Source organism: Gallus gallus, chromosome 3, assembly GCF_016699485.2.
Source record: "Gallus gallus isolate bGalGal1 chromosome 3, bGalGal1.mat.broiler.GRCg7b, whole genome shotgun sequence".
In the NCBI taxonomy this organism is placed as follows: Eukaryota; Metazoa; Chordata; class Aves; order Galliformes; family Phasianidae; genus Gallus; species Gallus gallus.
In genome coordinates, this window is record NC_052534.1 from 63,207,162 (window position 1) to 63,231,987 (window position 24,826).

At 38.0% G+C, this 24,826-nt stretch overlaps 1 protein-coding gene across 4 annotated transcripts in view; it reads left to right on the forward strand.

The window, feature by feature from the left end:
- ROS1 (ROS proto-oncogene 1, receptor tyrosine kinase) overlaps nt 1–24,826 on the forward strand; it is an 83,619-nt gene that overhangs the window by 45,917 nt on the left and 12,876 nt on the right. For 3 of the 4 annotated variants that reach the window (XM_046938527.1, NM_205257.4, XM_046938528.1), the window contains 16 exons: nt 102–278; nt 2,636–2,853; nt 3,424–3,565; nt 8,237–8,469; nt 9,403–9,579; nt 10,603–10,777; nt 11,221–11,338; nt 13,960–14,147; nt 14,751–14,840; nt 15,553–15,688; nt 16,106–16,268; nt 16,522–16,586; nt 19,213–19,342; nt 20,314–20,411; nt 20,879–21,082; nt 22,221–22,355. In XM_046938527.1, the coding sequence (XP_046794483.1) occupies nt 102–278; nt 2,636–2,853; nt 3,424–3,565; nt 8,237–8,469; nt 9,403–9,579; nt 10,603–10,777; nt 11,221–11,338; nt 13,960–14,147; nt 14,751–14,840; nt 15,553–15,688; nt 16,106–16,268; nt 16,522–16,586; nt 19,213–19,342; nt 20,314–20,411; nt 20,879–21,082; nt 22,221–22,355 (2,449 nt within the window). Of the gene's footprint in view, nt 1–101; nt 279–2,635; nt 2,854–3,423; nt 3,566–8,236; nt 8,470–9,402; nt 9,580–10,602; nt 10,778–11,220; nt 11,339–13,959; nt 14,148–14,750; nt 14,841–15,552; nt 15,689–16,105; nt 16,269–16,521; nt 16,587–19,212; nt 19,343–20,313; nt 20,412–20,878; nt 21,083–22,220; nt 22,356–24,826 lie in introns of those variants that run through there. The other variant, XR_005858072.2, reaches the window with a different exon arrangement.

Below are 24,826 nucleotides of genomic sequence, written 5' to 3' on the forward strand. Positions count from 1 at the left end.
TAATAACCCATACTGAGTGACTGTGAGGAAGCACTCATCTGATCTTGTAAAATTATTCACTCAGGTTTATGCTGAAGCTTAACTACAATATTTTCCTACAGGTACAAAAATTGGAAGCTTGACTGTAGATAAACAATTTATATATTGGACCATTGAAAAGAAGGAATACACAGAAATTTGTCTAGCAGATAAAGAAAGCACAAGACACTCTCTTCAGAGGAAAGCAAATCATGAGCTGAAAATCTTAGCCTACAGCTCAGCAATGCAATCATATCCAGGTAGTGGAAATTTGGGTTGTTCTGCAAATACAGTATGTTTATTTCAGCACATGTATTTGACTTGTAGATCATGCTATGTGTATTTATCTTTTTAAAAAGATGGAAATAAAGATTAACTAAGTGTTGCATGGAAGGACATGATAGTGATTATTGCCTGTGGTTTAATGACTCAGGATAGTAATGAAAGAATACTTATTTTCAAGGTTGTGTTGAACCTGCAGATTTGAGAAAGGTGGTAAACCTTGAAGCACTGAAAAAGAGCACTGTGTCCTGAAGATGATCAGTTTTCACGAGGTGCTGCAAGAGTTTAGAAATGATCTTTGTCATGATACAGAATTCTGCTGTTGTTCACAAGTTTGCAAAGTGGAAAAAAATGTGTATATTCTTCCAAAGATGAACAGATAAGAGCTCTGCTTATTGAAGTGTTTTCTAAAATAATGCCTGAGAGGCGATTCCACCTTACATGCTAGTAGACTCAGGCCTCACTTACTACTCCATTTTTTGTTTTGTTTTAAAGAAACAATGATAGAATAGTAATGAATGAATGAAAAATTATTTTTAATGCAATTCTAGGATTCATGGTACATGTAGGGATTATATTTGTAAGTACAGAGGTTTAGAACAGCTATTAGCATATATTAAAAAATAATTTCTTAATTTTTACATAAAAATTTAGCAAATACACAAGAGGACATTTTAATGGGATGGATTTCTATGGAATGAAAAATTTTTTGCTGTTTTGGGGTAGCCGGCAGTTTCTCCTGCCCACAGCTGCTCTAACCAGAGCCCAGGCTATTCTTATCAGTACTGTGGGCAAATTTAATCCCATAAGGTCTACGTGGGCTTGGTATTGATACAGGGTCCTGGCTTGGCCCTGGTACAGACTGAACCAAAGATACAGCTCATTTAAAGAAACCCGGGCATGGCTGGTGCAGAAAGGGAACAGCTGGTATTTGGTTCAATGGGACTGTTTCTACCCAGAGATCTCCACAGAGCTCTTCCCACTAACAATGCCTTCTGAAAATATATATAGTGGAATAGAAAGATTTGGCATTTGATGACGAAAAAAGGAACAAAACAAGAGAAAAACGTTGGACAGAATTATTTGCACAAGTTTAAGAGCAAAGGAAATCAAAGTTTTAAAATAAGAAAAAACAATTTTATTTTCTACATGGTACTGAAAAAGTGATGTTTGCAAAGACCGTATGGATTGACTGACAAGCTTTTTATTGCCTTAGTGATGTGTGCAGGTAGTACAGCTAGTTTCCTTTCATTCTAACATATTTAATTGCCATCCAGAGACACAATGTCAGTTGATCATTTAACACATCAGAAGCACTCAGTGAAAATTATTGTCCTGTCACAGGCTCTGTGAGAGAATGATTTCTCTTCAGGGTTAGGAGGAAGGGGACTGAATATGTAGCAAAGGATTTTTTTTCTCAGTGTAAGCATGTTTCTATGGAATTGCCTGACAGAAACTTCAGTTATGAAAATGACTCAGTTCTTTATTCCACCTTGGATTTTTCCCATGAGAGTTTTACTACTCTGAGAAACTATACACTGTCAAAGAATGAACCTTACATTTATTTCTACCAAATAGTCTTTCTTATTCTCCTTCCCTTATGAGCATGATCCTGCTTTTGGTAGGAGTGACAGGGTTGCTCATTTAGGGATAAAAGATCTTGACAATGAGGTCAATTGTTCCTGTCTAAGGGCAAACAATTGATCTTGCACTCTCATTTCCTTCCTGGTAACAAGTCCATTTAGTAAATTTTTAAGTTGTTTTTTAAAAGTGCATCAAGTGACAAGGGTTTTTATTTTGTCACTCCTTTTATGCTATTACATTATATTCTTCTGTTGTTTTCTCCATAAAGACTACTTCTTCCCTTCCAAATCTTGTCTCCCATTCCCTATAGTTACTGTGAACTTTACAAGTGAAAAACTGTTTGGAAGAAAATGAGATAACATTTAATTGCTAGGGAAAGCTAGTCTCTATTCTGTGTATTTGCCTTTCCTGTGACAAGCAAGTTTGGACTCACCAGTGTGTACTACTTTCAGTAACACAGCAATTAAAATCCAAATTTCCAAGGTATTTAGGCACCTAAAGAAGCATCAAAATATTTTAGCAATTCTGATCTTATCAAAGATAAACAAGCCTTTACTTTGGTTACTGCTATTATTTTAATCTATGAAACTAACCATATATATTATATCCAAGAGGTATTTTATTCTATGTGTGGGAGAGGTTTTGTGAATATTATTTTCTCATATGGACAGTGATAGAATCCCATGGCCATTTGTATTGGTCCAACAGTAATTGCTTCTTTTTTTTTTTCATTTGTTAATGTCTTTCCTAGATAAGAAGTGCCTGACTCCATTACTAGACACTGAGAAACCTACTATCCTCGATACAACAAACACTAGTTTTACGTTAAGCTTACCATCTGTCACAACACAGCAGCTATGCCCCAGCATATCCCAGCCTACACCAACATATCTGGTATTTTTCAGAGAAATAACTAGCAACCATGAGAACTCGACCTACCATTTCTCTACTCTACTGCAAAAAACTTTGGTATGTCTATTTTGGAACAAAAATGCATGTGCTACCATATATAACAGGGAATGTGATATTACTTCTAATTATTTTATAAACCGTTCTGTAACTTTCCATCAGGGAATTTTTCTACTTCTGCAAATCCCATACTAATTCTTGTTTGTGATTGGTGTTTTGTGAAGTGGGGGATTCCTTAGCTTTTCCTTGTGCAAGTACTCATCTATGTTTCAACATGTCCTTGCCAAAATCTGGTTGCAATGGATCTCCAGTTTCTACTTGAAAAAAGAGGTGTTGTAGTTGTTATTAAATAAATATACTTTTAAATGTCTAAATAAATCTTCAGCATGTTCAACAACAGTAAGTCTTGATTTTATGTACTTTGTGGTAGCTCTGCTTGCCTCAGTAAAGTTTTTGTTCTGTAACTTTCTTTTAAACTTTGCCATTTCCTATTCAAGCACCAGTCACTGAACAGAACATTATTGTAGCCATGCTAATTACACCTAATTACTAATGCAATGGACAGATGATTGGTGTTACATGTGAGTACTTTCTAAGAATACAAGTTTATTATCTGATTTCAAATTACAGGAAATTCAGGAACCTATTGCTGTCATAAACAACCTAAAACCATTTTCAAGCTACGCCATACAAGTTGCTGTGAAAAACTACTATTCAAATCAAAACCAGCTGGCTGTAGGAAGGGAGACAATCAGCACAACTCTATATGGAGGTTTGTTTCACATTTTGTTCTGGTTTTGAACATAATTCTCATCTCAGTTAAAGAAATGTTTGGGTAGCAAGTCAGAAAGTAGTGAAATTTTCTGCTCAAATTGTAACCTGCGTAGATGTTCACAAGAATCCGATGACCGAACCTGGTGAATCTGTAAGAGTCATAAGAAATGTGTATGTTCTTTAATATTTTCACTCATTGGCCTCCTGAGGAAAGATAAACTATGCATAAAAATGACTAAGAAGTTGCAGTTTTTGCCTTGGACCATGTTTTAAATAAATTGTGTTAGTATGGATGTGTGATTATATATGTTTAAATGTGTGTGATATAGGCAATGTTAAGATTTTTTTCCCTTGACCTGATAGTGTTCTCATAATTACTGTTTCTTAGGGTAGCGTAGATATGATTTATTATGAATCTTATCTATGAATGAAGAGACAGCATTTCATTTTTATTTCTCTTTGTCTGAGTACCAATAGTGTATTTTCTGTTTGTTTTAATAATCTTGATATATTCTTCTCAGTCCCTTTCATATTAGAACAAGAAGGCTAGGAATAGCGCTTTTGACCTGAACATTCACTGTGTCAATTAAGACAGAAAGATCACTGCTTAGGAGTTAGCTTATCATTACTCAGTCTGATTCTTTGTTATTTCAGAGCTGGGCCTGTGCTTCCATAGCAAGACTGGTTTATAAAGCCAGTATTCATCTCACACCATATGTGTGTGTGTGTTATATTGCCAGATGATGCTCAGGAAATTTGTCCAGGTTAATATCTCCACTTCCTGTTTTGGGTGTGTGGTTTTGCAAGTTTTCCTTTCTGATGTTAAACTGCAAAAAGAAAACATCTGTCTCTTCAGTGCTCTCTTAGATTACTCAGCCATATTAAATACACTTGTTTTATTTGGGGCACACTTTCTAGAACAGGAAATGAGGAATTTCTGTAACACTTCTGCTGTTGACTTGTGGACAGTGTTACATTATGGGGGACCTATGACTACTGAGCACATGCTAAGTATTCAGCTGTGTGTAACAGGAGACAATTTTGCCTCACAACTAGGACATATCTTACTTTGTCTTCTTGTTCCATTTATTCTCTGCCCTTTACCTTCACAGTTGTCTTTTCCATCTTACTCTGGGGATCCCATTGCTGAACATACGTCTGAGTACCCTAACTTCCTTACTAACTGCTCATGAAACTGATGAAATGCCATAGGGAGGAAACTCAACTCTGCTGCACTTTAATGTATTTGGAAATCTTGGCCCCATCTGCCTTGAAACCAAAACAACCCAAAAGCTTTTCTCAAATGCCAAAAGGGCAACTGGGATTTATAGGGAAATAGAGTTTGAGCTTTCCTTACTTTTTGAGAAAACTACTAGTCTGAGCTAGTCTTGTCCTTAATTAGGACAGAAAAATGTTTCAGCCCACTCCCTGCATCACTCTCCCTGTTTTCACTGTGGGACAGCTACAGTCCCAGTTTTCCTGAAGCTCTCACCAAGTCCCAGAAAGAAACACAGCATTGAAGATATATGCTATGCCTTTGTATATGTTGTCTTACACTGCAGCCTGACCCAACAGAAGTACCTTGTTTAGTAGTTATTTCTTGTTTTGCATGCATATGTATGTGTGTGGATGTCTGTCTCAAATCCTTCTTCATGAGGAGTTGTCTTCTTACTTCTCTTCAGATAATTTTGTTGTTATTGGAGTGGTACTGCTGGCCTCATTTGATGAAAACGGGGAAAACAATAATAAAGATCTATCCATTCTCTGTAGTAAGCATAGCACTTTATTGCTCTTCTGTTCTGGCAGATTGGCTCTGCAGCTCTGCTCCACTTATTGTGGTTGGTGTCACTGCCCAGGAGCAGCTTAACCCACAAAAACTCATCCCCTGAAGACCCATCAGACACCTCTGATAACGTCTATGTTACAAAAGCAGAGTTATAGCCAAGCCTGGATGGCAGTCCATTTGTATTTTACTGAAAGGAACTGGGAGAGAGTACCTAGGTATACTTGCTGCTGAACTCACTGTGTTATGGGCATGCTGTAGACCTACCTTCACTACTTTTCCTGCCTGGATCCTTCCCACAAGATTGGAGCAGTTCTGCTCTAACAGAGGGCAAGTGAATGAAGTGGAGAGGCACAGCAGCACTTGGTTCTTAAGCATTAGCTCATTTAACCCATCTGTAGCAGGGTTGGTGATAGGTGACATGTAGTTGCACAGACTACACAAATACACGTATATTCTTGTGACATGCAGCTAGATCTGTGCATATCATGGCAAGAATCCAAAGGCTTCCCTTTCTCTCTCTTTACCTCTATTTGGGTTCTGTCTGTCCTGCTATTTTTTTTACCACTTAATCACATTTCTCACTGTCTGCAGCACTGAGCAAATAGGCTCTCATCCTATGTAGATCTATGAATATTTTGAGCATATTCCTAAAGAGTCTGTTGCAGAAGGTAAGAAAAGCTGACCTTTAAGAAGTCAGTTTCAATTCTTTGTATGGGAATCCATGTCTGTACTGCAAAATTCATACAACTTGCTGATTGAGTATGATCGGATTGGGATGTGGCAGGAATTCACACTCTCGTTTCTTTGTGTGGTAATCTGAGCCAACCTGCAGCAATGTACACCCTTTCCGTGGAGGAACTTGAATGTTGAATATGAAATGAGAGACTGGGTTGCTCCACTGAAATGGAATTTTTCAGGCTCAAGTCAAGTGAAACATGAAACTCAAAACAAACTCCTTTAGTTGGGCAATACAAAACAGTGTGACCAAAACAACTGAAGTCTAAAAACAAAGTAGAAAAAAGAAAATAAACGATAATAATGAAAAAAAAAAGAAAAAGAAAAAAGAAATCCCAAACCCAAAGCAGTTTAACAGGTATTTTTATCAAAATTCAGAGCTTTTCACAATTTGTTGAAAATTTTCCAACCAGCTGTGACTAGAATGTGTTCATGACCCAGCACTTGTGTTCTCAATTTCATGAATGTAACTGCTAGTTTAAATTGTAATCAGATGCTACTAGAGCCTCTTGAAGTGTGTACGCTATTTCACACCTCAGAAGCTGTGTACATTCCCTCTCTTTCCCTGAATTCTGTAATGAAATGAAAGAAGCTTGGATTAATCTCTACTTTCTAACAAATAGGAAAATAGAAGGAATGAAAAAAAGTACAACTTGGAAAAATAAATGCATTGCTCTTGCCACAGAGTGTCACTCTTCCTCCACATATCTTTTATCTAGTGAAACAAGGCATTTGCCTTCCTTGCTAACTTAGCTTCTGCACATTTCACTGAAATAACCTGCAGTCTTTGCTGCTAAGGCATAAATTAGAGAACATATTCTCTTCATTCTGAAATGTTGGGAATCTAGATAGTGTGACAACTTTTAACTTCTTATGTACCTGGACAGTTCAATCGGTAAGAAAGAATGTTTAATGCAGAGTTGGGGCATTCCACATACCAATTCACAAAGGTCCAAAGGAAGAGTTTATTTTTACAAAAGAGCTAGTGAGAAATCTGCTGGCATGGAAAATAGACCAAGTTTCTTGCTTATATAGCTCAGACAGAGAGTGTATTTCTGAACATAATTGTAAATGATAGCAAGAAATGCTTAGGAGTCCTCAGCTAGCTTCCTCTTCTGCAGAGCCTACATAACAAGCTGTCTTGGTGAATACATCTAACTTTGTTCTTGCAATCTAGAAACACCTCTCAAAGTAAACAAAATAAATCTCTTTAATTGTGAGGTTCCGAACTGGACAAGACAAAGAACAGAATATATGAACTTAGGGAAAAATGAACTTGAGGGGGTTATGTTTTATCTAACAACCCTTTCAATTCAATCCTGCTTACAAGATGAGTTTGCAAATATTTTTTTCTTTTGTAAATTACTTACTGGTCCCTTTGACTGGTAATCCAGAATACAGTATTTCTATTTACCACCGAAATTGGGTGTAGTACGTCTCACAAGTTTAGAAAGCTTAATACATTAAGTGACTATGTGATGTTTTACTGTCTTGATAACTATCTTCTCTTTGCTTACCAGTAACAGAGGGACACCTTAGGTGAATTTAGGTCAAAGGCCAGCCTCATGTATTACAAGAGAAATCCTGAGTTTAATGATTTCTTTTAATGAAAGGAGAATACATGGAAGCTATACAGAAACTTAATTTTTCCAGAGATTCAAGTGTGAAATGTTTCAAAATAACCTTATAAAAGAAATATAACTTTGAGATCAGAGAAAAAATAAATCAGTTTTACAGTGTATTGGAACTGCTCCATTCATAGAGCCCAACCCGAACGATTTAATAAACCTTTGAATGTATCTTTTAAAGAATACTACAATGCATGGTTGAGTTTGAGGATTTCTTCTTTTCAATTGGAATAGAGCATAGGTATTTTTTTAGTGCATATCCAACTTAGCGTCTTACTACATTCAAGTCTGAAACCGATAAGAGAGAGCAGGAGTTCTGTGATATGTCTGTAAAGTTACAGGACACCAGCTATGTTTTTGCCTGCTTGCATAGTACAATAGCCAAGAATACTACCATATTCATAACTTGTTTTTCCTTCCTCCATGACATTTGTTTATTTGTCTAAAAATCAGTCAAACAGAAAAGAACAAAACAGTGAGATCCATACCAAAAGTAGATTTATTTTAATTTCTCTTCCAGTACCAGAGGGAGTTGATTCCATTAAGACAGTGGTTTTGTCCGACACTACTATCAACATATCTTGGAGTGAACCTCTGGAGCCAAATGGACCTCTAGAATCCATCCGCTATCAAATCTCTGTCAATTTATTGTCTTTGTTCCCAGAAGCTCCCTTGCGAAAAAGTGAATTTCCAAATGGGACGCTTTCATGGTCTGTCAGTGATCTCCAGTCTGGAACAAACAATTTGTTCAAGGTATAATCACAAGCAGTATAACCACTACCTGTTTGTTCACTAACCTGTAAGTTTTCAGACCTCTCCTCTGTAAATCTGTATGTTTATTTTGAAAATATAAGTTCAAAACTTGACATATTTCCCTCAGTCCTCTAGTCTTCTGAGTAAGGAAAATCAAACATCACAGTTTATTCCCATATGAGTTTTTCAGATGAAATCTTTAAACTGAGATATTTTCTACTGTGGGAGCATATCACCAACATCAAGACTAAATAGGAATTTCTGCTACAGTCTTGCTGTGGTTGCCCTGATACGTTTTGAAGGAGGATCAACAGATGGGAAACCTCCATTCTCCAAGGAGGCCACCTACCTCTGAAGCACTTGATGTGGTGTAATAAACAGGGCTGTGTGAGTGAAATGAGTCACAGCCAATAGATGAAGTTTTATCTTAGGAACAAAAGCTCTGAAAATTTAAATGCAAGGAAACTCTATATTATATGAATAGTGGGCTTAGTCACTTTACAAATTGCTTTATTGCTTTTTTTCCCTTTAATAAATATCTTTTCCTTTAGTTAAAAAAAAAGTCCAATAAAACAACAACAAAAAAAGTATCTGATATGGCGTTTTTGTGATTTTGAAACACAATCCAGCATGTGATGTAATGTCTGCATGCTGGTGTAAGAATCTGTGGCATTTAGGAAGGGTCTAAAAAGAGAAGAGTTTTAGTGAGAAAGATGAAACTGAAAAGATTCTATGAGTAGGGGGACTGCAGAAACCACTGACATCCATCCTAAAGATATGCAATATTGAAGCTGAGAGGAACAAACTGTTTCATCCTAGTTTGCCTGAATATTATCTTGTTTTAAAACGGCTATCCTTCCAAACACTCTGAGTGTCTACAGCTACCTTTTCCACCTGATCTTGTACTGTACAGTTCATCTGTTTCCTTATTAGGTTCTTGCTTTTCATCCCAATGAGAACTGGTTTTCTGAAAGTGTCCCTGTTATTGCAAAAACTTTTGAGACTCCACTTTCACCTTCCAATATAATCCCCAGAAATACTAGTTTCCAGCTAGAATGGAGAGCTCCTCTGCACATCAATGGAACCAGCTTCTGGTTTGAGCTGCGTAAGGTAAAAATACTTAATTTTTTTTCCATAGCGTATTAAACTTAACCCAGTTCTATCCTGGTGAGCAAGACAGCGTGGAAGGGCACATATGAAGAATCTCAGTGGTTAATTTGGGCACAGTGATGTCAGTCTTAGTGACTCAGAAGGAGCAGGATGGAGGCAGCATTTGCCAGGAACAAGGAGGAGTGCAGCTGCAGCATTTAATACTCCACAGTGCCAAAGGACATCCTGGATGACCCCACCAGAATTCCTCCTGGGTCTCCTGTTTCAGTATAGTTCCCTCCCTCTTTCCTCACTGCCCTCCCCCAGTCTGCTAGCTGTGAACTGTACATCCACTCTGCAAAAGAAAATAAAGAAAAGGATGTTTGGCATTAAATGTCAGCTACAACCTGGTATCTGAATTTTATTTTCCTATGATAGTAGTTAGGAGAAAATGCTGGACGGAACAGGTCCAGTAGTGCAGATTGCAGAGATAAGTGCTGCAGTGACAGCAGCATGGATGGAAGCTTCAGGTTGTAATGTTTAGATCACCAGGCACAGAAAATGTCCTGTGCTAAACTGGATCCCATAGATTCCTTGATACAGATAATCAGATCCACGAGGCCTATACCAGATGTTTCCCACTTGCCATAAATCAAGTGTCATAGCGCAAACTCCACTAATCCATCTCCTTTCAACTGCATCATGGCAGACTGAACTCATGGTTGTGTCACAGTGATCTAGAAATGCAAGCTCCACAGAGCTAAGCAAGGGGAAGGCTCCTTTTGGCTGTGCAAAGGGGTCACTTAATCTATTGTCCTTTGTGGTTGCCAAGATTTGCAGGTTTCCTGAAAGCAAAGGAAAAAAAAAAAGCTAGTTTTTGTGTCCTTGGTCTCTAACAAGGTAAAGTCCTGTGACTGAAAAAACACACGCATAACCTCTCCCTTACAATATTAAATATACCAAGGTTATATATCCACAAATAGGTCTGTGACATTGTTTCAATAGAGTAAGAAAGCTGACCACGATGATATTTTATTTTTCTAGTGGCAAACAAGAAGTGACTGGTTTTCTCCTGCAAGCACTACATGCACTGTGGGCCCTGTTTACACATGCAATCTCACTGGAACTCTTCCTTCTGCCAATTATCTTGTAAGAGCAACAGTAGTATATGTTACAGGAATGAAAAGCACTTCCTCTCCAACAAGCTTTAAAACTACAGGTAAGCACATAGCATAGGATAACAAGATTTTAGAACTATTTTCAGAACATGAATAATCAAAATGTATTTTGTAAAATTTAGCAGGTAATTTTCTTATGCCATGGCCTAATACTTTTGGAAAATAAGTAACAAAACGTCAAAAAATTAAGATTCACTTCAGGTGGAACATGGGGAAAAGACTGAGGGAAATTGAGATGAAATGCCTATATCCATATTAACTCATAACTACTCATGAAAAGCTGCATGGGAGTGAAAATTTTGAAATCTGTCCATCACAAAGAGAAGGCCAAATACTCATTTTTTCATGGGGGATTATTGATGCTGATCCCTGCTTCTTTTGTATATCCACTCTTCTATGTGTCTAAATTTTGTTTCTTATCTGTTAGCCTTTTGTTTTGCTGTACATGTTTTAAGTGTTTTGTATCTTCCCCATGTGGCCAAAGCTGGTGTTCCCAGTAAGCCAGGAACACCCAAAAGAGCAGAAGACTCTAAAAACTCTGTACAGTGGGAAAAGGCTGAAGACAATGGAAGCAACCTCACCTACTACATCTTAGAAAGCAGGTAAGTGATGTGTGAAGGTACTTGTCACAAACGAAGCAGCCCAGAAAAAAAAAAAAAAAGAAAAAAAAAGAAAAAAAAACAACTGGGTGAGGAGGAACAGCTTTTCCTAAGGGCTTTGTCTGGTTGTTCAGATACATGGACAGGTGGACTAATCTGGTGTCAAGCATGTTGTAGTCAACCACTTCCCTCTGAGGAAGCACAGGGGTGCTATGCATCCATAGGTCAGGGAATATCTCTGATGATTTTGAGCTGCTCTTTGAGCCCAAAACAATGTGGAAGTTTTGGAAATTGCTGAGAATTAGTTATTTGTCTCTGAAATTGTCACTGCTTGGGCTTTTGTACAGACTAGGAGGGTAAATCAGCCTTGTGTCTTGCTATCACAAGAGGGATTCCTATGAGCAACTTCCACTTACTCTGTAATTGCTTTTGCAATTGTAATTAAGAGATAAGAGGGCTTAGGATTTGTTGAGGAATTTTAAGGACATAAAGTGTGAAATTTCTGAACTGATGAGCAATTTTTGTTTTCTCTGTTTTGAATATGCAGATTGAGACATTTTCATTTGTTCTGATTTCAGAAGATTATTGGGGTTGTGTTTAGATTCTGGACAATTTGAGGTACACCTGATAGAACTAGTCATTTTTGGAAATACAGATACGAGATCTCAAGGGATTTCAATATATCTTTGATAGAAATAGTGAAATGTCAATGATGCAAATGGCCCTTCTCGAAAGATCTCCTCCTTCTGTAAAATAAGCAGCTATTTTTGTCACTAATTCCTAGAAAACACTGAAGAAAATATACACTAACAACATTTCCAGACCAACCCTTGAAATATAGGAATATGTTTGGATATGCATTGTTCATTAAAAGATTTGGAAATCTTTCAAATCTGAATTTTTAAATATTTAGCAAATATACTCAGCTAAGATATATGTAGAAATATCACAGCATTCAGTAGACATAAGGAAAGCTCACGTAATGTTGCCAGAAAGAGTCATGAGGTAGTCTCACCAAAATGAGAAAATTAGATAATATTTATAGTAATTTGTCAAATACAAATCACTTGGACTGTACTTGTCACACTTATTAGGCTCCACTGAGTGTTAATTCATACTTATTCCTGCACTAGCAGTATTAGGGCTAAATGGACAGGTTAGAGTATATTGCTGATAGCTATGACTTTGAAAGTTCTCATTATTTTGACCAGTCTTTGACCAAGTCTGTTTAATGCAGTCAGTGAAAGGTTTAATTAATGCATTATTTAAAACTGAAGAATGTTCCATTTCCTGAGATAGTCCTATGGCATTTTAAATGAGCAGTGATAGAGGGAATCTAATATTTCCTTTTCCTCAGTTAACTTAGTGCTTATGAAATTTAAAGACTCACAGCACTGTGGTGTTGAGCATACCTTACTGTGTAAGTTTTCACTCAGAAATATTTTCCTGGTGCTATAAGGTTCTGTACAGTTCTGTGAGTATACAGAAGCACTGACTTTCATGCTATGAGACCACAATAATTTTGATGTGCCAACAGCCACGTTGTGCCTGAGTTGCTGTGGCACATGTCAGGGCTGTCTTTTAGTTGCTGTGTTCTCTAGGTTCCAGCTTCATATTCATCTCTGGAATCATACTGCATCACTGAGTTTTTTTTTTTAGTTTAAGGAAATGCATTTTTTTTTCTCCCGCAGCTTCAGTGCACATATGCAGAGGTTTTTGACTGAACTGCACTTTGATCCTCAAGGTATTTCTATGCCCTTCAGAAAAGTGTAAAGTCAGACCCATAGTATTCTAGAAAAAGTTTGCATACCCTTTGGAAATAATCCATTTTTCATACAGTTATGTTAGGGATGTGAACTTGAAGGTGTGGTTTTCACTTGTCTTTTGGTTTAGAACTGTTTGGCCTTTTTTCTGAATTGAAGCATATTGGGAGAATGATTGACATACTCATGAAGGTCATCTCACATGAAATATTACAGTCCTGTATGACACGAAATGATATTTCACATATTGCCTTTCAAGTTTTATGTGTGGTCTTCCTTTGGTTGGTGAATAATCAGCTCTGGATTTATTGTGAGCAATCAATCTCAGTCCAATGGGGAATGGAAGAAATATACGCAGCAGTCAGCAGATACTATGGGAACCTGGCTAGCTAAAGAATTGTGTCTTCCCTGCCAATGACTTGCTTCCTGTTTAGCTTGTGAAACCTGATGCACAAGAGCCACTGAATTACCCTAGGCCCAAGAAAGTAAAAACTTCTAACAGTACACCAAATAAACACTGTTTTTTCTTTATTTTTTTTCCTGAAAGCTAAATAAGAAGTTCTGAAACCTTGGCTGTAAGGTGTGCACTGAAGTGGATGAAAGTGTGCTGCAGCTTTGTACATCTATAATGTTCTAGCATTCCATTTCCAATGTCATAGTGAGGATGTGTGATTCCTGACATTGCTAAAATGGCATGGTACAATTTTCTGCTCCAGAGTCAAAACCCCATGGATAGATTGAGCTTTCATGCAGGCAGACAGATTTTGAGAAAGCTGTGAAAGCGAAGAATGGAGGAGAAGTAGTGAACAACACTTACTGCATTAGTAATGTACCTGGGTTATGTCATTGTGCCTGTTGTAGAAAGCAGTCTGGCAACACCAACAAAGTGAAGTCCTTATGGGTGGTGGTTTACAATGGTTCTTGTGACAGCATTTGCACATGGAAGGCCGAGAACTTAGAAGGAACTTTTCAGTTCAGAGCAGCAGCTGCAAATATGCTGGGGCTTGGTGAATACAGTGACACAAGCAAAGATATTGTGTTGGCTAAAGGTATGTCCTACATTTTTATGTTTTGTTAATCAATTTTTTTCAGAATAAATATACTCATTTAGGAAGAGAAGCCTATTTTATGATGAAGTTGTTGCACGAAGAATGTGTCTGCAGGGTAATCACTGGTAGCATTTACATGGTAACCCCAACTGCCACTGCATTGCACAGAACAGTGGGCCTGAACTTTGATTTTGGTTGTTTATACTGATTTTTCTCCATGGTCCCGCACTTCGCATCATGATGTGATTCTTGAAGTAAATGCAAGCTTCCGTGCTGAATAAAGATGTGAGAATTACTACTTGATGTCAGTCAAAATGCTAGGTCTGTGCACTGCTGTAATTTTTGAAAATCCCGTTCCATCAAGCAGTTGGCACATTCTCTTTATATACATACTGTAGGTCATCAGTGAGTAAATAGTCAAGACCTAGAGGAAGAGAACTAATTTGGCCAACTGTAGATGTGTCTACATAGCCTAAGAGAGCTTTGTGCAGAGAAAGACACACTGCAGGCAACTCAAGGGATCTTTCCAGTTTGCTCAGCTCTGTTAGGTTGATACAGTTCATATATACATTTGTTTATCTATTTTCCCCTTCTATTTAACAGATACTGTGACCTCTCCAGATATCACTGCTATTGTTGCTGTGATTGGAGCAGTTGTACTGGGCTTGACTATAATCATACTGTTTGGTTTTGGTATGTGGTTGATTTTTTGTTTTGTTTTTTGGGTTTTGGTTTTGTTTTTTGCATATCCTTTGTTTGCCAGCCATTTCAGATAGCAGGAGATGATGGGCATCCAGGTTTGGAGAAATGCTGAACAATCTGCAGTATGGGAGCAGGAGGAAATTTCTGAGCTCTCATCCTTTGAGATCCTAGAGATGAATGGTTATCTTTTCAACATCTAGGAAAGGAAAACAGTTCACTCTATCTTAAGGCATTTATTGCTGTAGATTCTTTGTAGAAACAGCATAGAAATGCTGAAGGAGCTCTGGCATTCTCACATATCCTTATGAAAACTTGTAAACCTCAAGTTAGGTATTGTGTTTATTCACCAAAAGAACTCATTTTATCTCCTTCAACTTTCTTCCTGAAGGAAGGATGCATAGATTACTCTGTAATATAAATATCTAGATATGATGGTCCTCTCCTCATCTTCACCATGTGATATTGCACCAGCCCTTAGGGTTTTGGTCTTGTCACATACAGAAGTGGATGCCTGCCTAATTTCTCAATTTTCTGTCTTCTGTGGGAAAAGGTGGTGGCCAAAAGGAAATGTCTTGTTCACACTAGCTGCCAAAGAGTCATGCTGTACAGAATGACAGAAAAAAACTTGCAGGCTTTCAGAGCCTACTCACATTCTGGGCTGCTCTCAGAGTAAGATATCTTATGGTCTTCTTTTCTATTCCAGTATGGCACCAAAGATGGAAATCCAGAAAACCAGCCTCAACTGGGCAGATTGTGCTTGTCAAGGAAGATAAAGAATTAGCTCAACTTAGGGGAATGGCTGAGACAGTGGGATTAGCCAATGCTTGTTATGCTGTCAGGTATGTCCTTGGAGGAAACGCATTTTTGGGACAAAAACATGGAAGAGGGCTTCCCTGGATTGATTTTTATCAGCATTCTCATCCCTGACAACCTGATGTGATGCTGGGGGCTGCATCTGCTCAGCAGGGCAGTTCTGCTCTGAAATATGTCCTGCCAAGCTGGTTCCCTGGTATACAGCCTGGCCTGGATTTCCTCTAGCCCACCCTGAGTGCTCACTTTGGCAAGAAAAACAAGTGAAGGGGGAGGGAAGGAGACATGGTGGTTTCCAAGAGATTCCAAAACATTCAGATTTCACCCAAACTCCCCTTAAATGTAGTTCACGAGACAAACAGTATCAGATTCATATAAGGAAGAATTTTAATATAATTTCAAGCATTTTTAAGTATTAACAAGTGACTAATATTGCTCTTTTGCAGCACTCTTCCTTCTCAAGCAGAGATTGAGTCATTGCCAGCTTTTCCTCGGGACAAACTGAACTTACACAAGTTGTTAGGAAGTGGAGCATTTGGAGAGGTGTATGAAGGGACTGCATTAGATATCCTGGCAGATGGAAGTGGAGAATCCAGAGTAGCAGTCAAGGTAATCACATCTGTGTACCTCTCTGGAAACAGAATGGAATAGGCAGAAATTTGTCTCAGAGGTTATACCACTGAAACAAGCACTGAGAGATATCAATATTTCGTTGCTGGACTTCTTGCAAGTCACTTAAAGCTGAGCCTATCACTTTGTAACAACTGCTGGAAAATACCATATATTTAAGGCTGTGTCTAAGACACCAGTATGTGCTAAAAGTGATGGTGACATAAATACTCTTGTGCTTTCTGTCAAGTAGACTTTGAAGAGAGGTGCAACAGACCAAGAGAAGAGTGAATTCTTGAAGGAGGCACACTTAATGAGGTAGGAAGAGCTTTGCCATTGGGTATCCTTCAAAGCTGCTCTCGTGAGTGTGGTGGGCTTTGATAGGAATGAGAGCAGCACTTTTCTCAGCTGTGGCATTCTGGGGTAGTCTCCTGTTTCTTCTAAAAAACCTCAAATTGTTACTGATTAATCTCATGAAACTAAAGCTATAAAACTCTTTTGCAAAATTTAAGATTTGGATTGCAAATTTGATATATTGATAGAATGGATCTGTTACATTTTGGACTGAGATATTTCAGTATCTTTGAACTAGAACTAAGTTGTTAACAGTAAATAGCAACATTTGGCTGACATTATTTTATCAAAATAAATGTACCAAAACAAGCTTATGCCTGGCAGTTTCAATTTAGTGTGGAAATTGTTTTTTAAAGACATACATACTTACCACTAGAGGCTGCCACATACCTATTCTACTGAGGTGCACCTAGAAAAGATAATACATGTCCCACACAGAAACGTCTGTGCATTAGCCCAAAGTCTTGTTCTCCAGAGTCTCCACAGAGACCAGTAGAAACTGAAATTAAGTTTTGTTTGATTTTGATGTACAATGTGGTTTTCAGATGTGTTGATCTACACTTCCTTGACTACTTCCATTACATAAATGCAGGATTAGAATCATATTTTGAAAAATGAAATATTTTATCTCCTGGACAGAAAATGTAATATTACTAAATTTGACATTGATTTTACAATGTTCTTTTTTGTTTGTTTGTTTGCTTGTTTATAATTAAAATGTATCTTTATCTTTCATTACTTTGCCTAACTTTTACCAAGCCCTGTACACTGAAAGAGGTAAAAGGCTTATGAAATTTAAAATGAAATCATGTAATGATGGTGTAAGTTCATGATGAAGAGTAAGTCCTGTGTGCAAACTTCCTATGTCTACTTGGCAGTCAATTAACCCAATTAAAATATCTTCTCTGTATAGTATGGAAATTATATACAGTCAGAGCTTCTCCAATTCTGCTTTTTCACGTTGTGGTTTTTTTTAGCTACTAACCCTGAGAAATCCTGGAAAAATATGTTATTGGAATTTATTAGATTTAAATCTAAATACTATTGTGGGCCCACATGTATACCAGTTAAATGAGACAAAGAGAATAGGAAAGGTTAGGTGTTACGTATTTCCAGTAGTCATTAAATAATAACAGTAAAAAGGCATGTTTTATATACGTTAAATATTTTTTAGTGTGAAAAAGAGTGATTTAGTTTCCTCATGGAGAGGTTAGAGTCTTTTCTTGATGTTCATCAGTGATGTCTGAAATTAAGCCAAAGGCAAAAATGTTACATAGGTGGCTCTGGTTGTTTACAAAACCCTGATATTCTTTGTTTAAATGTTGCTTGCTTTCTGGGAGTACATTCAGTAGTAGTGTTCTGCTGTCCTAGCTAAGCAAGGACTGTAAGTTTCTTCTACTATTGCGATTCAGCAGTGGGAAAAGTTTTGAGCTACCCGCATGTCAAACAGTTATTTGATATTGGTTATTGGTGGGTCATTTGTGTATAAATATATGTAGCGAATTTCAGGGTGTATCTCATCACTTTGGAAATAAGAAATGACAGCTCAGTAGAGGAAGGACTGCAGGAACTGTAAGGAAAGGATCAGGTACTCCTTTCTTCCTCTGTTTTTGTTCTTGAGAGTGACAACGTTGTCTGATTGAGGGGTATGTGCTGCGGGGGGAACTGTCAAATTCAAAATCACACTGAAAATCACACTCTTTTTGCTGAAGAGCTTTTGCCCACACCTCAGATTAAGTGAATTGAAAGAGATTAGAAGGAAAATGTTCCCCTGTTGTATTTGTTTGTTTATACTGGTGCATTTGACAGTACTTTAGACACCACCCAACAGTGATGTCTTCAGTTTTCCCAACAGGGTCAGGTTTCTCGGGCTGATGGTGCAAGTCCTTTCACACAGCAGTGCAAAGAGAAAACTATTTTCAAACACAATAAATGTGGTTGTAAAAACATGGCCACTGAAAGAGTCAATGAATATTTTGCATTGTTTGTAAACTGCAAGATTACAGAGGGATGACTGCTCTGTCATATTCCCAAAACTTTGGACACACACAAGCAATTACTTTCATATCTGCTAGTTCTTCTCATGCATATTTTGTTGCTCTTGAAAAAATAAAAACAGTTGAACAAAATGATTCTCTAGATTGTAAGATGAAGATATTGTACCTTATGCTTCTATTTCTCTCTGCGCGTTTCTCCAAATCAATAGTTCTATTGTGACTACTGTAGTAGGAATCTCTATTAAAATAATAGATACTTCCAGGTACAGGTGTACAGGTGGCAATTCATGTTATTTCAAGATGAGATTACCTTTGGGTATCTTGTCGTGCAAACATGATGAAGTGTGCCTTTAATGTGCATGTATTCTTTAGAGTGCCTGTCAGAGCACAGTGTAAACTCATGCTTTGAAAGGATGTCACAGAATTGCCCTGTGACTAAGCAAGTCAAGGCAATTTAAGTTACTAAATCATGATGTTGGTGGAGGTGGGACTATAAAGGATAAATCTATTCATTACTTGTAGCTATATGCAAACTATTGATGACCAATTGAATTTTTTCATATATAATTTTACAGTCATTTATTTCTCTTTAGTAAATTTGATCATCCCCACATTCTGAAGCTACTTGGAGTGTGTCTGTTAAATGAACCTCAGTACCTTATACTGGAGCTGATGGAAGGAGGAGATCTGCTTAGCTATTTACGAGGAGCCAGAAAGCAAAAGGTAGGATGACCGCAAGGGATCTATTTTTAACATGTGTCTGCCCACAGTTTCTCAGTTTTAATCTTCCTTAAAGGCCATGCTGATGTCCAGTTCCTTCTGCATCTGCAGGCTCTGACCTGGCTAATGCCCTGGGATCTCAGCATTGAGTGCTGACCAGACATTCAGAGTTGCTGTGAAGAAGATTGAATGTTATGTTGAATACCATTAAATCACTGACTAAAAGTGGGATTTTTTTCAGTCATTATATGTCTGTTGAGTCCTTCTCTATGAACACTGAGAACAGCCCTTTGAAAGGTTATCACACATAACAGTGGTCATGTGTCTGGTTCACTAGGCCTCACAGTTGTTGTTGTTGTCCTTGTGGCTATATCCCAGAAGTCTTCAGAGGAAAGAGGAGAAAAGAATAAAGAATAAACCTGTTTAATTAAGAAGTTAATTAATTTTCATAGTTAGCATGAAGATGAAGAATATTAATGGTACAAGTTTATGTCAAAGGGACTTGACATGGGAATTTTAGAGCACTGTAGCAGTTGTCTATTTCATTTATATGATCACATCAAATCCACGGTTAGTGTTGAAGCCTACTGAAAAGTATGTACATGTATTCTACAGAAATAAAATATTTTACTGACTAATACAGCATCAGGCAAACCTGATAAAATAGCAGGAGGAAGTATTTGGTGTCCCATTTCTTCCACTACAGCAAAGAAGTAATTCTGAAGGTCCCAGGATATTCTTAGTCCCAAATCAAAGAACAGGATGTGTTACCCTGCCTTGCAGTGTAATGATTTAGCAGTTTACCCTGCGACTAATTAGCATTTGCTCGATTGGCACACAGATACTTTGCACCTGTTTTGCAAAAATCCTGTAAATTTCAGATGAGAAAACAATACCATCTTTGCATGGGGAGGCTGTCATTCTGAGTTTGTAAAGCCAGGAGATGTGGCTAACATTGTCTTTATTTCTTGTAGTTCCAGAGTCCCTTACTGACATTGACTGATCTCTTGGATATATGCTTGGATATTTGCAAAGGTTGTGTCTATTTAGAGAAAATGCGTTTCATACACAGGTACAGAATTTATTTCCTTCACCTTTCAAGCTTTACCCACAGTACCAAGACTAATTATCTTACATGGGACAAAATGGCTGGGAAAGATGTCACAATATAACAGGATGGGTAAGAGAACTGGATTAAAACATGAAGTTATGCTTTTCTGTTAATATTACTTACAATTGTCTCAAAAAAATGATGGGCTACTCTAAGATTTTATTCCAGGGAACCAAGGGAAACTAGAATATATTGTTCGTAATGAGTAGGATCAATCACTGGAACAGGTTGCCCAAGGAAGCTGTGGCATCACCAGCCTTGGAGATATACAAAATTTAACTAGATGAGACCACTAGCCACCTGATCTAACCTGATGATTGGCACTGTTCTGTATAGAGGGTTGAACCATATGACCTCTGGAGATCTCTTCTGACCTGAGTTGCTCTGCAAAGCTGACTCCATCCTCTTGTTTCTACCATAAAATTCAGGGACCTGGCTGCTCGCAACTGCCTTGTGTCTGAGAAGCAATATGGGAGCTGCTCCCGAGTGGTAAAGATTGGTGATTTTGGACTTGCCAGAGATATCTATAAAAATGATTACTACAGGAAAAGAGGAGAAGGCCTACTCCCTGTCAGATGGATGGCTCCTGAAAGCCTCATTGATGGCGTCTTTACAAATCACTCTGATGTTTGGTGAGCTATAGCAGGCACACAGCAGTGTGAAAAGAACAGTAAATCCCACAGCAAGAAAATATTGATTTACAGCAGCAATGATAAGCTTGAATATTTCCATCTCTAATAATTTACAAGCTAAGGTAGATTGCTTCCTATGTGGTGTTTTCATGAACTAGTAAAAAACTTGGCACAACAACAGTATCTGCTTGCAAGTATTTCTTTACTTAATGTTTTGGGCTCTAGCCCTGGGATCCTGGATGGGAAAAACTAGTGTTGCTCAATGAAACAGTTTTGTACTAGGCCCACTTTTTTTTAAATTATTTTTTATTTTTATTTCCTTTTTGAGCAGTGAATTGACTGCCTACATTCTGTTCTTTCCATTTTGTTTTCCATTAGGTTAATAAACATCTCCTTCCTACAAGCAAATACTTTCCCCTTTCCATTTCACCCTGTTGTGGTGACTTCATTATTTTGAAGCCCAAATTTCTCAGCATCTCTATGAGAAAGTCACAATACTTGGCTACAGTGGTTTACTTGCAAGGTATATTTGGGCAGACTCGAGTTTATGGTGAAGAAGCACAGACCCTGCCAGAAGTCCTGGAAAAAATCAAACCAATACAGTTCCACTAAACCTGAGATTCACAGAGTTTTAGATTGGATAGCTATGGGTGATAATGGGCAGCCTATAGCCCACAGATCTTGTTCAAGTCTTCAGGCCCTACAGCCTATCCATTTAACTGCCGCTCTTGCCTTTATCTAAAAAGCCCGCTTAGTTCTCTGTGCCAAATCCAATGAGGTGCTGATTGCTTTATGAGTGGTACTTAGGAGAACTTGTAACTCTCTCCATTTCCAGTGACACCTCCAGCTATTTCTAAATGCTTGTTTAAGTGAAGACATACTCAAATGGAGAGTGGTGCCTAGGGACGCTGTGCTACATCTCACCATGTCTAGGAAAGTGTGTCAGTCCTACATATTTATTTTAGCAATTCTAGAGCCAGGATTAAGGATGTGCCCAGTGTTTTACATAAAGTTAAAACAACTTACTCCTAATTTTTCCGTGTCTTATTCTTAGACTGGAGCCATTTTAATTAACTGACGACAGGGAGATTGCTTATCATCACCATGGTAATCAAAACTTATTGTTGGTGTTTCTTAGGGCTTTTGGAGTCTTAGTGTGGGAAACATTAACTTTGGGTCAACAGCCATATCCGGGTCTCTCCAATATAGAAGTTTTACACCATGTACGATCAGGAGGAAGGCTGGAATCTCCGAATAACTGTCCTGATGACATGTAAGTTAATTTTGTTTATATACTGTTGATAATACTTATAAAACAGCAATAGCTTTATTGTCAGGTGCCTATCATTTTGAATGGCTACTTAAATCCCTGCAAAATCTAACATCCTCTCATTTTTTTTGTTGTTTAGATAAAGCAGCTTGCCCTTGTAGCTGCCCACTTGCTCCTAACTCACCCAGTAGTGCAGCCTGTGAGCATGAACTTCAGTGAGAACTGAAAATTAAGTCTTAAAGTTTAATGGCTGATACATAGCTGTCTTTTAAACAAGGCTTTAGAGATAATATATATTAAGCCTTAGGCATGAATCCAGTAGTAATGTTATAACAGGCCGGGAATGCCTGGTCCACCAGTTCAGAATTGGTTCTAAGTTATTATGACTGTAACGAAGAATTAACCTGGTCCTATATACATGTGCCATTGATGGCAGACATAACAGGCTTTCTCACTGATAGCATACTGACTTAGCAGACCTCCCTGTAAAAAAAGCCAACAAGAGAAGCCGAAGCAGAGCAAAAAGGAGAAGTCTGCACTTCTGGTTAGATTTTAACTGAGCTGGACTTTAACAAAGCTTTCAGTTCCAAACTGTATCTTGAGTACAAAATTCAGCTGTAATTAAAAGAAAAAGAGTGAATACATATAATGGATCCAACCCACACCAGACAGAGGTGTATGAATGAGGAAATTGAATCTGAGCCCAATGATCACTCAGTATAGCCTAATTTCATGTCTCAATTCCTATACAACCATTCTGCGTAAACAGTTGCAGAAATGCGTTTGACAGCTGGTCCTACAAATGGAAGAAGAGGGTACTTAAGGTACACAGTTCTTACTCCTGGGGCTGAGGAAATGGTTTGAAACTGATTCTGTGTTTGGCAGTCCTGGATCTCCATGATAGGCCCCACATCAATTACAATGCTCTTCAGTTCCATATGGTGATTACTTATTGTTATCTGGATATAGCTGAAATACTGTGTTAACAATTAAAAAAAAAAAAGAGGGAGAAAAAACTATCATTTGGAGGAACTGAAGACATAAGAATTTTACTTTAAGAACAGAGTGCAAACTGAAAGTGAAATGACAGCACTAATGGGATCCCAACAGCAACTTCAGTTTCAATATTTTCTACTGAAAAACGTTTCCTTAAAAAATTGCTGGCAGCTGACCCACAAATAAAAAAGCATAGGAGATGAAGTATACCCGTATAATAGTTCGATGTTCAAGCTCACACAGAGGTTTACAAGCTGCCTTTAAAGTGAACGGCAAGATCTTCAGAAGAAACAAGAAAAAGTTGACTGAAGTATTTTTTTTTTTTTTTAAGTCCTAGGTCTCACAAATTAGCACATCAGATAGAGCTTAAACTCTCATCCACAGGCTGTGACTTGTAGGATCAGTACCTAATAGCAGCAGCCTGGTTTTTGAAAGCCAAGGGGCTGAATGAGCTCTTAGATTCTTGTATCGTCTTTTTATCTCATTTGGTGAACACTCAGCACCTGCGTGCAGCTTCTGTCAGTAGCCTAAATAGCTTTTTTTTGCTACTTTGTTCGGTCATTAATGGTATGCTGAGATTCTTGACATTCCTGCTGCTCTCCGTGTGGTTTTGAACCTGCATAGGGACATCAGCAGTCGGTGATCATCTTCCCGATGCTTTGGCTTGCTCATTGTCATTTGACAAAACAAACCATCATTGATAGGAAGAGAGTTCAAAGGCCAAACTACTTCAGCTGAGAAGTGTTTAGGAATCTGTGGTAGGCTTGCACTGCAAGGGCAAGGAGAGCTGACAGAGAAACCTTGGGTGTGAAAGCATTAGGAAGTGGGATTGTTTTCATTTTTTAGGGGCAGGGGAAGAGAAGTTCTGCCCCTGGCCTCCTTAAGATGTTGTTCCAGAGAGTAATTATCTGCTTTCCTCAAGAGAAGTGCAGATACATAAAGCTTGGTAATGAACTGAAAAAGTGACTTGGGGATCTGTAGATGAGCTGTGTTTATTGAAATATGAATCAGATGTATGAATGACACTAGCTGTGCAGTCAGAAACCCACATGTGGTACAGCCACCAGGGTGTTAGTTTTGCATGCAAGAGCATGCCAAGGTTCAGGCAGAACATCTTTTAATGTCCATCCTGAAAGGCTGTGGGTTGCAAACAGGAGAACTTGTACGAGGGCAATGCCACTTGCTCGCCTGAAGCTGTTGTTTCACCAAATGCTTATGCCCATACAAAGTTATACAATTGAGTTTGCTGAAGGAACTTTGGTAACTAAAAGCTTTTGCGGTTTGATTCTAGGAAAATCCCCCTGAGGGATTTGAGGTTGGGTGGTAAAAAAGGCTTGCTCAAAATGAGGGCAAGTACTCTATTCCAACAATTTTTCTCCTTTTCTAAGAAAATCCTCACACGAACGGTACTTTTCATTTTGTGTGTGAGAAAATTGCTTCACATACCAATGAAATAGTCGGGAGCAGTTCACTTTCAA